Here is a 15,475-nt window from a genome sequence, read left to right as displayed (position 1 = left end):
TTTCAAACGATTTGAATTATATTCGAAATTGAGGGTTATCTTTACATTTTTTTGGATCTTTTTTTTTAATTTCAAGTTATTTTTAACTATTTCATTAAAATATATAACAAAAATGTTGCAAAAATTTGTATCAATAGTTGTACACTTAAAAAACCTTTCTTTCTTCGAATGGGTCCAAACTTAGTAAAAAAGACACGAGAGGGAAGTGCAGAGGCAAAACAACAAGAAGCTATCATAGTTTCAAAAACCAAGATTGAGATTTTTAAAGTACTTTAATATAATAACAAACTGTAACTTCGCAGTAAGAGCCCTTTGTACCTAAGGCTACATAAATCTCCGATACCCAGCGATTTTGGTATCTAAGCTAATAACGCAAAAAAATATAGAGGTTCGTACACAGGCACGTGCACCGACATTTTGTTTGCTGCATGTTTTGTCGCTCACCGTTGTCAAGATCGTCACGAAAAAGTCGCCGCGATTTTCAAAAAGGCGGAGCAAATCTATTCAGCTGACATTTTGTGTATTCGTGTAAGCCATATGCCAGAACCAACTAAATAGATGACTCGCAAAGACGATTCAATGTTGTGTGTACGGACCACGCACTACGCGATACTCGCGACGGAACTATCACACAATAGTATCGAGAGATTTACTTAGCCTTGTGTACGAAGGGCCTAAACATAAAAACGTAATGTAGGCTAGTTTTGTATAGAGAACTTTATATAAGAGGAATATAATTTTCCTCGGATGACACATTCATGAGCTGTACACTTGTCCTACGTGTATTCAGTGTGCTTTTATATTTAAAATGTTTCTATGGCTATTGTATCTCGTTATAGTGTTGGGTATGGCACTATTCAGATTGAAAAGAAGACGATTGCATAGATTAGCTTCAAAGATTCCGGGGCCGGACGATGAACTGCCATTCATTGGCGTCGCACATAAATTTACTGGGACTACTGAAGGTGTGTACTATTTTCATTATTATCCGCATATATTTATCTGTTATAGCACTAACTTTTATGTTAGATTAATCTAACCTCAAGTGAATGTCAAGTTACACTTGAAACCTCAGCCTCAAGTTATAATAATCATAATACCGGGGTCCAAATTTGTATTCATATCAAACTGCAAATGGAAATTCTGATCAATTATTATTTTTATAGATTATTATATTTGAAAATAACCAGGGCCGTCTTATCCATAGTGTATGTAGTGTAGTCAAATTAGCACTTGCCAATAGGGTCTGGCGCCCGTAAAAGTAGCATGTCCCGATAGGTTCTGGTGCCCAGGCGCTCCGTATTTTAAGGTAAGATTAAGACGGCCCTAGAAAACTACCGTTATAACTAGCTAATGTTATCTATATCATTATTTAATATTATTATTATCATTATATATTAAAAGTTTTGTCTCAAATTTTTTCCAGATATATTGAACAGTTTACAGAAGTATAGTTACGAGGCTATAAAAAAGAATGGAATTCTTCGAGGTTGGATTGGCCATATTCTTTATTTCGGTATGTTAATTAAGATAAAAGACATAAGATTTAAATTTTGTTAAAGGTAATAATTTAAAAAAGTTCACGTGATCTATTAATACTATTATATAAATACTTATATTTAATACTGTTTCTGCGACTTCGCGCGGAGTTAAAAATAAAACTTAATAAGTAGCCTATGTGTTATGTCCAAATGTGTAGTGCCAAATTTCATCAAGATTCGTTAAGCTATTGCGGATATACCTTCTAATAAATATTAATTCATCCATCCATCGATCCACCTAAACTTTTGCATTTATAATATTTGTAAGTTATATAAGAACGGCTAAAACACTCACGTACATCCGTGTCGTACGTCCGGTGTCGGCACCAACTAGTTTCGAGCCCTTCGGGGGCCCTTCATCAGGGTGAGTGGGACTGGTGTTATTTCGCGGACGCGGCCCGTCGCTCGCAATGATAATGTCTCACGAAAGTTTGATTAATTTATATTATTTGTAAAATTATTCGATAATAGATTTGCTTAGCTAATTAAATGTGTTGTTTGATGACAAGTTGTTATTGTATAATTGATACAGCTTTTTTGATTTTTGGGCATAAAAAATTAATAATTTACATATTGTTTCAGTTGTTGTGGATCCAATTGATTTAGAGGTAGTACTTAAAAATTGCTTAGAGAAAGACGACCTCCATCGATTTTTAAAAAATGCTATTGGAAATGGTGGAATATACGCACCATGTAAGTGGTATCAAAGTTATATTTTTTTATTTTGACGCTTTAATTCACCTTTTAAACTATCCTTATTAGTGTCTGTGTGGAGAAGACGACGAAAGATCATGGTGCCGGCTTTCAGTCCTAAAATAGTAGAAACCTTCATAGAAATATTTTCGGATCAAAGCGAGAAGTTGGTTTCAATGCTTGATGAATGCGCGGGTAAAGGTGACGTCACTATGGGGCCTTTTCTTTGCAGATATACTCTCGACTCTGTTTGTGGTTAGTAGAAACAAAAAGGGATTTCGAGTTCTCTTTTCCCTTTCTATAATTTATTGTATTATTCGCATTAATTTTATTCTATCGAATTTATTGATCACTTTGATTTTTTTTTCTTGGCAACAGAGACTACGATGGGAATAAAATTAAACGCCCAAAATAATCCTGATAACCGATTTCTAAGAGCATTGAAAAATATACTTAATTTTTTTTGTAAAAGAATTTTTCATCTATGGCTACAACCAGAATGGTTGTACAAATTCTTCCACCAGTACACAGAGGAAAAGAACTATTTGAAAGAAATGCACGATTTTGTAGATGGAGTAAGTTTAATATTTCTATCATTTCTAATATAATGATTTTTAAATTTGTTTTTTATACAAAAGGTGGCAAACGAGCAAACGGCCACCAGAATTCGACGATAAGCGAGGCGACCGTTGCCCATAGACACCCATAAAAGCAGATGCGTTGCCTACCTTTAATCAACGAAGAAGGGACATTTCCCTTCCGTATGCGTCCCCTCTTTCGCTTTATAAAAGTTGATATCTTTCAAAATAAGTACTTTAATGAAAAAAATTGAATTTATATTAAAGTTCCGTACATTTTAATAGTACACGTTAGTTACATCTACATACGTCGGTGATTTTGACTGCAGCTGCGTCGCATAGAGAAGCAAATTTTATTCGTTGCGAGGATTCTGGTGTTGTGATAGATGTCTAGCAATTGCTCTTATTGTACAAATGCTCTATGCATAATAATTATGTCAGTCGCTCTTAGACATCATTCTCCTTTGATGTCTACTTGTGTCCATCTCTATCCTAAGGTAGTCGTAAAAAATTGTATTCGACTGTTCAAAATTCCACTATTTTATTTCACTTATAGGTAATACAAAAGAAGAGGGAAGAAATCAAGAAAGAAAAATATCTAAATTCAAAAGTATATCGTAATTTTGGTAAGACAAAAAATGTAGTAGGAACTTATAAAATACTTTGAACATGATATTTCAATATGATAATTTTTTAGATTTATATAATTACAAGACTCGATCGTTCCTCGATCTTTTGATAGAGTTTTCTGGCGGTGAAAATGGTTACAATGATCTGGAGCTGAGAGAGGAAATAATGACATTAACAATAGCCGGCACTGACACGTCAGCTGTGGCAATTGGGTACACATTGAAGTTGTTAGCGATGTATCCAAAAGTGCAAGACAAGTTATATCAAGAGTAAGTCGCACTGGACCTTAAATTTTATCAAAGTTTGAGAACATAGAGCGGATAAACAGAAATATAGAAGATTTAGAAACAAAGGACTTTATATATATTCCTTTGAGTTATGTTATATATTTTTAGTTATGCCCGGGACCCTGTCAGTGTGGAATTTAAGAAGAACTTAATTAGAGGCCTATATGTTCTTCAAGACTATGTTCTACATCTGTGTCAAATTTCATCCAGATCCATTGAGTAATTCTAGAGATACCTTCTTAACAACATTCATCCATCCATTCATCTAAACATTCACATTTATAATAATAATAAATGTGAATGTTTAGATTGTCTGCCTGTCTGAATGAATGACGTGTGTCTCATATCCAAGTGGATATAAAGTTCGATCTCTATATAACTAATTCGTTCGTGTCTCTTAGAAGAGATAGAGAGTTGATGCATCTAACTAAAAAACCTTTATAGTTTTAAGCTCATTTTAAATTTGACACTAAACAAATATTTTGAAACAATAAAAAATTACAGATTAGTAGATGTTTTCGGAAATTCCGATAGACCAATAGATAAAGAGGACTTATTAAAGTTAAAGTATTTAGAACGTGTTGTGAAAGAGTCGCTGAGGTTATTTCCACCAGTGCCGTTTATTATTCGAAAGATTTTAGAAGACATTTCTTTGCGTAAGTATTTTATTGGCAAATTCTCGCATTTTGATATACACAGATAATTTTTATAACTTTTTAAAATAATATGTAATCTATGTTTCGTTATACGAAACAGCGTCAGGTAGAACTCTTCCAGCCGGGTCAGGTGTAGCGGTCAGTATCTGGGGCTTGCACCGCGACCCCAAGTATTGGGGCCCGGACGCCGAGGTTTTTGACCCCGACAGGTTCCTACCGGAGAGGTTCAACGTCAAGCATGCCTGCTCCTACATGCCGTTCAGCAGTGGACCTCGGAATTGTCTTGGTATAGTTATTCACATATGTTTCTCTTATATTGAGAATTTTTTTATGATGAGGCTAAAGAGAATTTTATGTAAGGAAGCAAATCAACTGAGGAATAAATCTTTTATTCTTCTCTATAATGTTAATGTTTTCTACACTCTAGCTTAATATAGTCTTTTGATACTGGTTGGCGTTGACTCCGACTCCAATTAGCAAATTGCAATCCCAGCATTGAACAAAAAGCATGGAGCAATCTATGATGTTTATCTGTTTAATGTTGGTAGAAATATATAATGTGTTTGTTTCAGGTTACCAATACGCCTTAATGTCAATGAAAACGGCGTTGTCGGCGATAGTGAGACGTTATAAAATTGTCGGGGAAGTGGAGTCCGGTCCTGTTCCACATATAAAGTCCAAAATTGACGTCATGATGAAAGCTGTAGATGATTATAAGATTAGTTTAAAAAAAAGAGTAATTGAAGTAGATGTATTTAAAAAAACAGTTATCTAAAGTAGCATGATGCATCTTTTAATCAACTAGATCTAATAAACTTATTATGTGAAATATAAATAAAAAATCACTCATAAACTAGGTTAGGTTTTTAATTTATTCATTACATTGTACGTGACAGATATGAAGTTTCATCTATTCTTCTTCAAATTCTGCGTGAAGTTGAGGTGCTTGAGGCCCAATTCTAGTCCTTCTCTTTGCACTCTTCTCTGTATCTGAACTTTAATACTTGAAAAACGTTATCTTTGCTAGCGACAATTTTGTTAAAAAACCAGTCACATCTATTATTATTTAGATCATATAACCTAAGTGAAGTATTTTAAATGGCCACATAAAATAAGTAATTTTGAATAAAAATAAAAAAAATAACTTTTGTTGTTGTATTATTCAACTCAAATAATATAAAGAGTACTATTATTAGAGTTAAATTTTTAGTTTAAATTTTTGATCATAATAGAATTTGTAAACATTAAATTAAGGATTTAATACGTTGGCTACCTTTACACACAAGAGAGGGTACCCAAAAAAGATTTATTTCCCATTTCTATACACCACCCCTATACGCATCGTTCCCTTATTAAAAAATGGATAAAGACTTAAATTTGGTCACTAGCAGATTCATTCATCAGATGAAATATTTTAGCATTAGTTAATGGATTGTAAGAATGTGAACAGTAAAGGGTTATTGAATAAATATATAAAATGAAACGCGGAATTACTTTGACTTCACACCAGTCTTTTGAGATGTCATTGTATTGCACCGGTGGAGCGGGCCATTCGTTTATCTAACCGAACCCTTAATTTATTATCAAAGAGTAAATATTTAGATATTTTAAGATTTCCTCTAATAGGTCATAACATATTGATTACATCTGAACGTAACAAATGTAGAACGCAACGTTTCCTACCTTCATAAGGATATCTGTTCAATGGTAGACACCAGCAACAACAACACTGGTTGCACGAATGGGACAGACGTGAGGTGAAAGCAATTCCGCGTTTCGTCTGATGAGTCAACTAAGGTGGCCATTCGCTCGTTTGCCACCTTTTGTTGTAAAAGAAGATTAATGGTTTTAAACTGTGCTACCACCTACCTTCGAAAATAACATACTTTTGGACCGTGATGGTCCTTTTGGATAAAGCTATTGAGAAGCAAATGGTTAGCGTGGTATGAAAATATTGTATGGAAAGTATATGAAGAATATGAGCATATAACAAGAAAACAATGAAATTGTAGGTGGTAACAATTGTAGGCGAAGACCAAAGAAGTATGTTAGTTTTTAAGGAAGAGGATACGCACGAAAAGAGAGTGAATTCAGATATTACGGCTAATACAAATCTATGTATCTTAAGAGAAAAGAGTAGAAAGATAATGATAATTAGAAATCAGCTATTTCTTTGGGCGTGTCAAAGAAAAAATATTAAAACTGAAATATCTGATTCAAATAAAATTGATGCCGAGTATGATAAACATCATTACGAATGTGACAGATGCCAGAGTCGATTTCTGCAATGCTATCATTAGGTACTTTGATGTAATAACAAAGTTGTGCGTTATTTTAATGATGCAATTAAATATAGGCTTCTTTGTGTATGTTGTGTGAAAAGTTTATATAAGTCCAATATAATTTTATATAAGTGACACATTCAAGTGTGGAACCGTATATACGTTGTGATCCAATATTTAAAATGTTTCTATATCTAGTGTGCATCGGTATAGTGCTGAGTATGGCACTATTCAGATTGAAAAGAAGACGATTGCATAGATTAGCTTCAGAAATTCCAGGCTCGGACGATGAACTGCCATTCATTGGCGTCGCACATAAATTTACTGGGACTACTGAAGGTGTGTACTATTTTCAGTATTATCCAAATAAATTTCTCTGTTATTCTACTAAGTCCAGCGTAACCAACGTTAGAATAATGTATCTGAAAATTATATTAATTAGAAAACTGAGGTCCGAATTTGGACTCATACTGCAATAGATGACCAGATTGGGACTCATGCTTTTATTTGAAATAACCTACGCCTACGTAACTTTAATTACGAAGTTTTCAAATACTTTTGCCTAAAAACCAATAATGTCTCTATCTTTCCAGATATATTGACCAGTTTACAGAAGTATAGTTACGAGGCTATGAAAAAGAATGGAATTCTTCGAGGTTGGATTGGCCACATGCTTTATTTCAGTAAGTTTACTAAGAAATTCAGGCATTCAAGAGTTTAAGGCATAGTAAAATGTAATCATTTACAATACGGTGACCAATTTAATATTTTTTCCCTAATTTATTTGCTATTTATATAATAGACAAGCTATTTAAATATTTTTCTATCAAATTATCGTTCTGTTTCAGTTGTTATGGATCCGATTGATTTAGAGGTAGTACTAAAGAATTGTTTAGAGAAAGATGATCTGCATCGATTTTTAAAAAATGCTATTGGGAATGGCGGAATATACGCACCATGTAAGAGGTTTCAAAGTTAAATATATTATATTTGTAATCTTGACGACTTTTATCATCTATTGACTATCCTCATTAGTGCCTATCTGGAGGAGACGACGAAAGATCATGATGCCGGCTTTCAGTTCAAAAATAGTAGATACCTTCATAGAAATATTTTCGGAACAGAGTGAGAAGTTGGTTTCAATGCTTGCTAAATATGCGGGCAAAGGTGACGTCACCATGGAGCCTTTTCTTAGTAGATATGCATTGGACTCTATATGTGGTGAGTAATAAGTAAAATATTTCATGCTGTTTTTGTAACTTCTCCCAAAAAAAAGAAATACTTTTTTGTTCTTTCCGCATATGTTTTGTAAAGCATTGCATTTTTTTTTGCACATTTTGATTTTTTCTTATTACAGGCACTACAATGGGAATAAAATTAAACGTTCAAAACGATCCTGATAACCCTTTTTTAAAAGCTATGAAAAATATCCTCAATTTTGTTTGTAAAAGAATTTTCCATCTGTGGCTACAACCAGAATGGCTCTACAAGCTCTTCCCTCAGTACACGGAGGAAAAGAAGTATTTGAAGGAAATGCACAATTTTGTAGATGAAGTAAGTTTAATATTTATAGAGATTTTTCTAACACAAAAGGTAGATTAAAATAATTTACTCTAAATATCTTTCAATAAATAAAATGTACCAGCCTGATTCACTATATAAATAATATTCAAAACTTAAAAATATTATTTATGATATGAACGATGTGATCATTGAGAATGTACCTTGGACCTGACCTAGTCTTGGATTTTTTCTATTGTAAACATAAAAAAGATTGTATAAAATGGATTTTGTTTTAAAATTATATTCTTTATTTCACTAGGTAATACAAAAGAAGAGGGAAGAAATCATTAAGGAAAAGTACCTAAAATCAGAAGTAGATCGTAGTTTTGGTATGACAGGTAACATAATAGGTACGTTAAAAATATTCTAGCAGGAATTCAATATTAATTAATTTGCAGATATACGTAATTACAAGAGTCGATCGTTCCTCGATCTTATGATAACATTTTCTGGAGATGAAAACGCTTACAATGATCTGGAGCTGAGAGAGGAAATAATGACATTAACAATAGCCGGCACTGACACGTCAGCTGTGTCAATTGGGTACACATTGAAGTTGTTAGCGATGTATCCAAAAGTGCAAGACAAGTTATATCAAGAGTAAGTCACACAGTATCTTAAACTTTACCAATGTGCTGTGAACCTACAGCTACTGCTATATTTAAAAAATACGGTGTACGGGGTTACTAGTGTTCTGTACTGTACTACTAAAGCTACATATTTTGTTTTAAATTGGAACACCATTTGCATTTTTTTGTAAGTAGAGAGTAAGTAATAGTATTAAGTATGTGGCGAAAAAGAAAATGGCAAAGTGAGTCTTTTGTGTGGTCGTGGTATGGCTCTTGCTACTACTTTACCACTATATAAGGAAGAGAGAGGAGAGAATGTACAGAAATATCACAGTAGGATATTTCCTCTTCCTATAAATTTCCCAACGACGTCAATTCAATTCCTTATTAGGAAATGGTGGGAAAGTTGAAATAACTAAAACATTGTAAATTAGCCTTTCTAATCCTACTCATTGCAATTTTTTTTTAGATTACTAGATGTTTTCGGAAATTTCGATCGACCAATAGTTAAAGAGGACTTGGCAAAATTAGAGTACTTGAATCGTGTTGTGAAAGAGTCGCTAAGGTTGTTTCCACCTACGCCCTTTATTATTAGGAAAGTTTTAGAAGACATTTACTTACGTAAGTTTTAAAACACAGATAAACATACACCTATATCTTCTATTAAAGTAGTAGAGTTTTTTATTATATTATTATGATGTTTTATAAACAATCAGATTTAATTAAGTTTTTTAAACGATGTGTATGTCTATTACTCAAGCATCTGGTCGAACTCTTCCTGCCGGGTCTGGTACAGTGGTCAGTATCTGGGGTTTGCATCGTGACCCCAAGTACTGGGGTCCGAAAGCTGAGTTCTTTGACCCCGACAGGTTCTTGCCAGATAGGCTCGACCTCAAGTACTCCTGCTCCTACATGCCGTTTAGCAGTGGACCTCGGAATTGTCCAGGTACTGTTGTTTGCATGACAAAATTGTCATTATGCTTGCATTCATACATACATATTCTTAGCTCGTCTTGCCCAATTTTAAGAAGCTAAACATAATTTGGAGAGCGAGAGCAATTAATCATATAAGAAGTTTTTTATTTTTCTTTAATACGCATATTAATGTTCTTAACATTCTACAGTGGAATATGAATCCAAAAAACCTACTAGCTTATAGCATGGACTTTCATTAGTCTTTCAACATGTCTGTGATAGGTTTTAGATATAAAATGCGTATTAAGAAAAAATAGAAGTTGGTGTTGTGAAAGGTTGTACTATTTAGAATGGATTTATTGTCTTAAATGCCCGATAGAACTATGTTTAAAACGAACCATTATGACTAGGATTGAAACTACTTTTCTGATAAGTTGACTTATCTGTGATGATATAAATATTTATTTTTAATATACTTTTTTAATATCCTTTTTCAATATACTTTTGACATACTTTCTATTATATAAAAATAAAATATGACATGTTGCAGGTTCTCAATACGCGTTAATGTCAATTAAGACAGCGCTATCGGCGATAGTGAGGCGTTACAAGATTGTTGGAGAAGAGTCCGGCCCTGTCCCACATATAAAGTCCAAGATTGACATCATGTTGAAAGCTGTAGATGATTATAAAATTAGTTTAGAGAAAAGAGTTAGTATAAACTCTGAAAATGTTAAATAATACAACTTTATTTAGAGTTTAAGACGTCTGTTAATCTGATTTTAACCCAATTAGATAAACTTATATGGAATACATTAACATTCGGTTTATATGGTTAAAATTTATCTGAAGGAAAAAGTGAAAGTAGAATCTGTTTCCAATGTAGGTAAGAAAAATGTATTGATTAAAATTTATTATCTTAATCTTATTTAAAATAGCACTGATTCACATTGTTTTATGATGCAAGATGCATACTTTTATGGCTCATAAAACACAATTATTCACTATTTTTATAACCTGACACATTAAAGTAACTATATACTTAGTGCTTCAATGAATAGACAATAAAATTACGAAATATAACAGTGAGTTTCTATATCCGATACAGTTTTACAAATAATGTTATCGCATTGAAGACAATACACATAATGAGAAAGATGAAAATTTTTCTAATAATGTTTTGGTAATGGAATCCAATGGTTAATGTTATCCGTAGGATTGTGACAAATAATTTAAACAATATTTTCATTCGACCAGAAAATTCGAGTTAAAAAGAAAAGAGTGAACTTAAAAGAAAGAAATGAACTATATCAAATTCGAAACGTTTTTGATTTATTCATGTTTCTAATATATAGGTACTGTATACTAAGTTAAAAGTATAACAGGAAACTGAACTTGTTTGGAATAATTTTATTTATATAAAGTATAATAAACCAGTTAACAATCACTATTGTAATAGTTATAAATTGGTAACTATTATCAAAAAGTTTAATTTCACAAATAGTGCTATAGAATCTTTTTAGAAACTTTTAATGAAAAAATGTGTTTTTGACAACATGAAGTTCGTACAAATAAAAAAATTATTAGAAACATTAATTAGAGAATTTGTGGTCTTGTATTTTAAATTTCAGCGAGATTCGTTAAGCCGTTCAGGAGAGACCTTCAAACAAACATCCATCCATCTAAACAATATCATTTGTATCTGTAAAAAATAATGTCTCCTTAAATTACTTAGTAGGTAAAGGTACACCCCTATAATTTTGATTGCTCTGAAAAAGTAAAGAAACATCAAACAAATTACATGAAATTGAGTAAATGTACTGGTAGTTGTTACGTGTACCTAACGTCTAATTTTAGCAGGAATATTTCATTCGACCTTGCAACTTGGAAAGAGATAATTTATCATTATAAACGACGTTTCTTCCAGACCTAGTTTATTTATAAATTAGATTCTAGGTATGTAATTAAGATAAATTAACGTGCAATCTAGATACAGCCTTGTAAACGACTATAGGTAATAACTACAATCATATATTTACTTTTAGTATTTGTTTATATAACTGTTTAGAAAAAAAGGAATATAACTTAATTCCAAACAAGTTTTTATCAAATACATGCAGTTCTACTACTTTCGTCACCGGGGATAATGTAACTACCCTACAGTGAAAGCATTTTTCAAATCGTTTTTGTAGTTTCGGAGCCTATTGTAGAGCCAAATGAAGACAATCAGTGGTAGTCTACTGCTAAACAATCTTTGTTGGGTGCACGAATGGGTCGGCACGAGCTGTGAAATACCACGACTACACAGAAGTCAGGCGTGAAGTGGAAGCAATTCCGCGTTTCGTCTGATGAGTGTGGTGCCGGAGGCCTAATTTTAGTTCACGTTCCCTTCCCTCCCATTTTCTGATCAGGAAAGTATGGGAAGGGGAAGTGGATTTGACAGTGGAGAGGACGCATAAGAAGAGGATATATTATCTTTCTGTACATTCCTTCCTCTGTCGATTAAAGGTAGGCAACGCATCTGCAATTGCGGATGTCAATGGGCAGCGGCCGCTTCGCTATTTAAGCGGATTCAAGTGATCGCTTGCTTGTTTGCCACCTTATGAAAAAAAAAATACCAAAAATTTTCCTCCTTATGTTATGAGTATAGGAAGCAAACTGTTTAACAATGCAGTGGCATATGTCAAACTACATTATCTTTAGTTTCACCGACTCGCTTCGTGATAACTCATTTAAATTATGTATTTATATTGCCTAGCGAAATGAAAATCAAACAATCGAATCCTTATACAGAATTGAAAATAAATAATTCAAACATTGGATGTTATTTTTTATTGTAAGAGTTCCCTTGGGAGTGGAGAATGTTTACTGCAGTCAGTCACGTGGGGCTAGCCGGGAGTGACTTTGATATTGACATGATAAGCGTGCACGAATAACTTATCACAGTAGTTTAAAGGTTTGTAAATGTGCATAGTTTCGATTTAATGCTTGCTTACATTTTTACTAACAGAACCATGCTAATAGAGAGCTAGAATACTAGACTCTACCACAGATTTTCACTGCCGATTTTTAATTTTTAAATATAAAATTTTTTAAACACTGATCACACACTGGAAAACTACGGTTTCTTTTGATTTATATATAAAAGAATGGCATGAAAATTCTATTGATCTTTAATTTTGAGTGCATTAAGTGTGTAAATTTAAGTACTAATCGTGGGTTACTATCAGTAACCAGAATCCCTGTATAAAACATAATATTGTCATCCCTGTCATTATCTTTGATCAAATAGAGATAAGCAAAGGTGGGCATTAACTCGTTAATCCGTTAATCGTTAATTAACGAAGTTAAAATTTTCCTTAACGGATTAACTTTTAAGTTAAATTCAAAAAGTGTTAACGCTCTTGTTAACTTCCGTTAAATTCTACTTCCGTTAATTTAGTCCGTTAATTGTTACAATAGACACTTATTGACGTGTTGTCATTTTATTTAAATTATGCATCAGGCTACATTCGTAAGTTCGGCTATGTTCGGCGACCGTCGGCGAGTTGAATGGTGAACGAGAACGAGAGAGAACGAGAACGAGCGAGTGTGATGCATGTTATACAATACACCGAGCGGCCGGGATAGACGTGATCAAAAGAGTACCACAGAATCCTTGTTAGAAAATAGTGACGATTTAAACAAACTTACCTCTATCAAATATTGCGAAGTTTAGGCGCTAGACACCTTCAAAGTTTAATAATTATTTCACATTTACACAAATATCTCTAAAGTCTTTATTACATTTCATTCACATTAAAACTGGTTTTCATTTATTTAAAATCACTTTTTTTAGAAAAAGACTTTGTTATAAAATCAACATAAGGTTCGAAAACACTTTACTCTTAATACAATAATTGTTATACGTGAGACGCAAAATCTATTAAAAGAGATAAACTCTGCGTTGAATTGCAATCAAAATAATCGAGATTACTCTTCAACGTCGTACCTAAAATACAACTAAACTTTGTTGCAGACAAAAATGTTTATTTTAATGTTGGAGTTTAAAGACAACAAAAAATATAAAAAAAATAGTTTATGGTTCATTTGAAAAAGCGTACAAATAGGATTTTTTTGTCATTGCATAGATAAGAAACAAACAATGAAAAATAAATTTAAAAATTCGAAAGACGAAATGTGCACGCAATAAACGTTCCTCAAAAACAAAAGGGATTTAGGTGTTTATTACCGTCGTTTGTTTTTTTGGGGCTTCTTCATATTCTACGAAAAATAATTTTGCATTTTAAAAATATGAACAAAGGATCAAATGGACAGCCGCACAGAGAATGCGATAACGAACTCGATGGATTTATGGCCCCAACCCTTCTAATGGTCGGGGATGCACGTGCGCTGCGCAAAGACAATAGCGAAGATAATTTTGATTGTTTACAAAAAAAAGTATACGACAAAACGAGAAGGAATGAGGAAAAAGATAAAATAATTATGTTAGTGAAATAATGTTAAACTGTGTTATACTAAATTTAATATATGAAATGTTGCCACATGTGACCTTTACAAAAAGACATCGATTTTATTACGTATATCAAAAGTTTATTTTAAAACTAATCGAATGTCGTTGAAAATAATTCAAAACCATATTCTTACTAATTAACTACAAAGATTTTATAGGTGATAAGAAAGAGAGAAGACATCACCCGCGATCGGTTGTTTTCGTTATGTCGTGTAACGTTTGCTCTATACACTGAGAGTAATTTAACTTGATTTAACATATAACAATAGATCGGACGATAAATCATTAGATGATAGAAGTTATCGAAGGCATCTCAGTTGTATGGTTTGATGCGTTGAGATGTATCACTGGATTGGTTATATAATTTATTTATCAATGTTATAATAAGTTTCCTCTGATGTTAGAAGTTTTATTAATAAATCTATATTAATAAATAAAAAGTACGTAAAAAATGATGTCTGTTCGTGGGTCCTTAGCTAAAATAAAATAAAAAAATATTACCAAATTATACATAAAAATAAATGTTCAGTTGTTGGAGTATGAGCAAATGAATATCCGGGTGCAAATAGTAACAGATAAATGTAAATACTGCACAAAAGTTTTGATTGTTTTCTTTTGAATATTATCACATGTCTTACTGTTTAATAGAAAATTTGTGTTGTCTAAATTTAGTTAGCTCTCTAATTCCGTGACGTCGGATTGTCGATAAAACAGACTGACTGAAAAAGTCAATTGTCCATCATTGTCAGTGTAGTATATAAGTGTGTGTAACTAGTGCATGCTATGTCATTATTATGGTTCAGGCATTAGTACATCGCTCCTATTGTCTAAGTTATGTTTTAGTATTATATAACTAAATTATAGATAGGATTAGCGATCTCCCGAGATTTCGTAAGGGCAGTAAAAAAATAGCGTAAGTTCTATTGAAAGTCTCGACAAAATCGGTCCATGCGATTCGGAGATTATTCATATGGCCATTTCCCGCTTGCGCCTTATACTCGTAATATAAACAATTAACTTTAACTGTTAACTTTAACTTGCGTTAAATTTTCGTAAATTAAACGCTTTAACGATTAACGAAGTTAAATTTTTATTTAACGAATTAACGATTAACGAAGTTAACTTTTTGATTAACTGTGCCCACCTATGGAGATAAGAATACCCGTTCGGCAAGAAGATAGCATAAAGTTCTCTTAATGTTAACATTATTCAAGATCTGATATCAGAAATGATAACCAAAAAGTCAAC

General features: G+C 32.6%; 2 protein-coding genes across 2 annotated transcripts; both read left to right on the top strand.

Annotated features, from left to right (window-relative positions):
- The first annotated feature begins 798 nt into the window (after nt 1–798).
- Nucleotides 799–5,160, top strand: LOC106714820 (cytochrome P450 4d2). The gene is made up of 10 exons (XM_014507936.2): nt 799–965; nt 1,427–1,516; nt 2,124–2,234; nt 2,304–2,489; nt 2,613–2,809; nt 3,369–3,438; nt 3,510–3,711; nt 4,234–4,385; nt 4,486–4,671; nt 4,958–5,160. Exons 1-10 carry the CDS (start codon nt 809–811, stop codon nt 5,158–5,160), a joined length of 1,554 nt encoding a protein of 517 aa, XP_014363422.2. The 5' UTR covers nt 799–808.
- Nucleotides 5,161–6,794: 1,634 nt separating this feature from the next.
- On the top strand, nt 6,795–10,611 carry LOC106714819 (cytochrome P450 4c21). The gene is made up of 10 exons (XM_014507935.2): nt 6,795–7,006; nt 7,261–7,350; nt 7,516–7,626; nt 7,703–7,888; nt 8,025–8,221; nt 8,490–8,559; nt 8,629–8,830; nt 9,269–9,420; nt 9,560–9,745; nt 10,265–10,611. Exons 1-10 carry the CDS (start codon nt 6,850–6,852, stop codon nt 10,453–10,455), a joined length of 1,542 nt encoding a protein of 513 aa, XP_014363421.2. The 5' UTR covers nt 6,795–6,849; the 3' UTR covers nt 10,456–10,611.
- The last annotated feature ends 4,864 nt before the right edge of the window (nt 10,612–15,475 follow it).

Source organism: Papilio machaon, chromosome 6 (assembly GCF_912999745.1).
Source record: "Papilio machaon chromosome 6, ilPapMach1.1, whole genome shotgun sequence".
Classification (NCBI taxonomy): Eukaryota; Metazoa; Arthropoda; class Insecta; order Lepidoptera; family Papilionidae; genus Papilio; species Papilio machaon.
Note: the sequence above shows the minus strand (reverse complement) of the source record. Positions and strands in the feature narration are given on the sequence as shown.

Coding starts and splice junctions, on each gene's coding strand:
- LOC106714820 (XM_014507936.2), top strand. CDS start 809: ATGTTTCTATGGCTATTGTATCTCGTTATAGTGTTGGGTATGGCACTA. Junction 2,235..2,303: donor TGGTGGAATATACGCACCAT/GTAAGTGGTATC, acceptor TATCCTTATTAG/TGTCTGTGTGGAGAAGACGA. Junction 4,672..4,957: donor TGGACCTCGGAATTGTCTTG/GTATAGTTATTC, acceptor TGTTTGTTTCAG/GTTACCAATACGCCTTAATG.
- LOC106714819 (XM_014507935.2), top strand. CDS start 6,850: ATGTTTCTATATCTAGTGTGCATCGGTATAGTGCTGAGTATGGCACTA. Junction 8,831..9,268: donor CAAGACAAGTTATATCAAGA/GTAAGTCACACA, acceptor ATTTTTTTTTAG/ATTACTAGATGTTTTCGGAA. Junction 9,421..9,559: donor TTTAGAAGACATTTACTTAC/GTAAGTTTTAAA, acceptor CTATTACTCAAG/CATCTGGTCGAACTCTTCCT.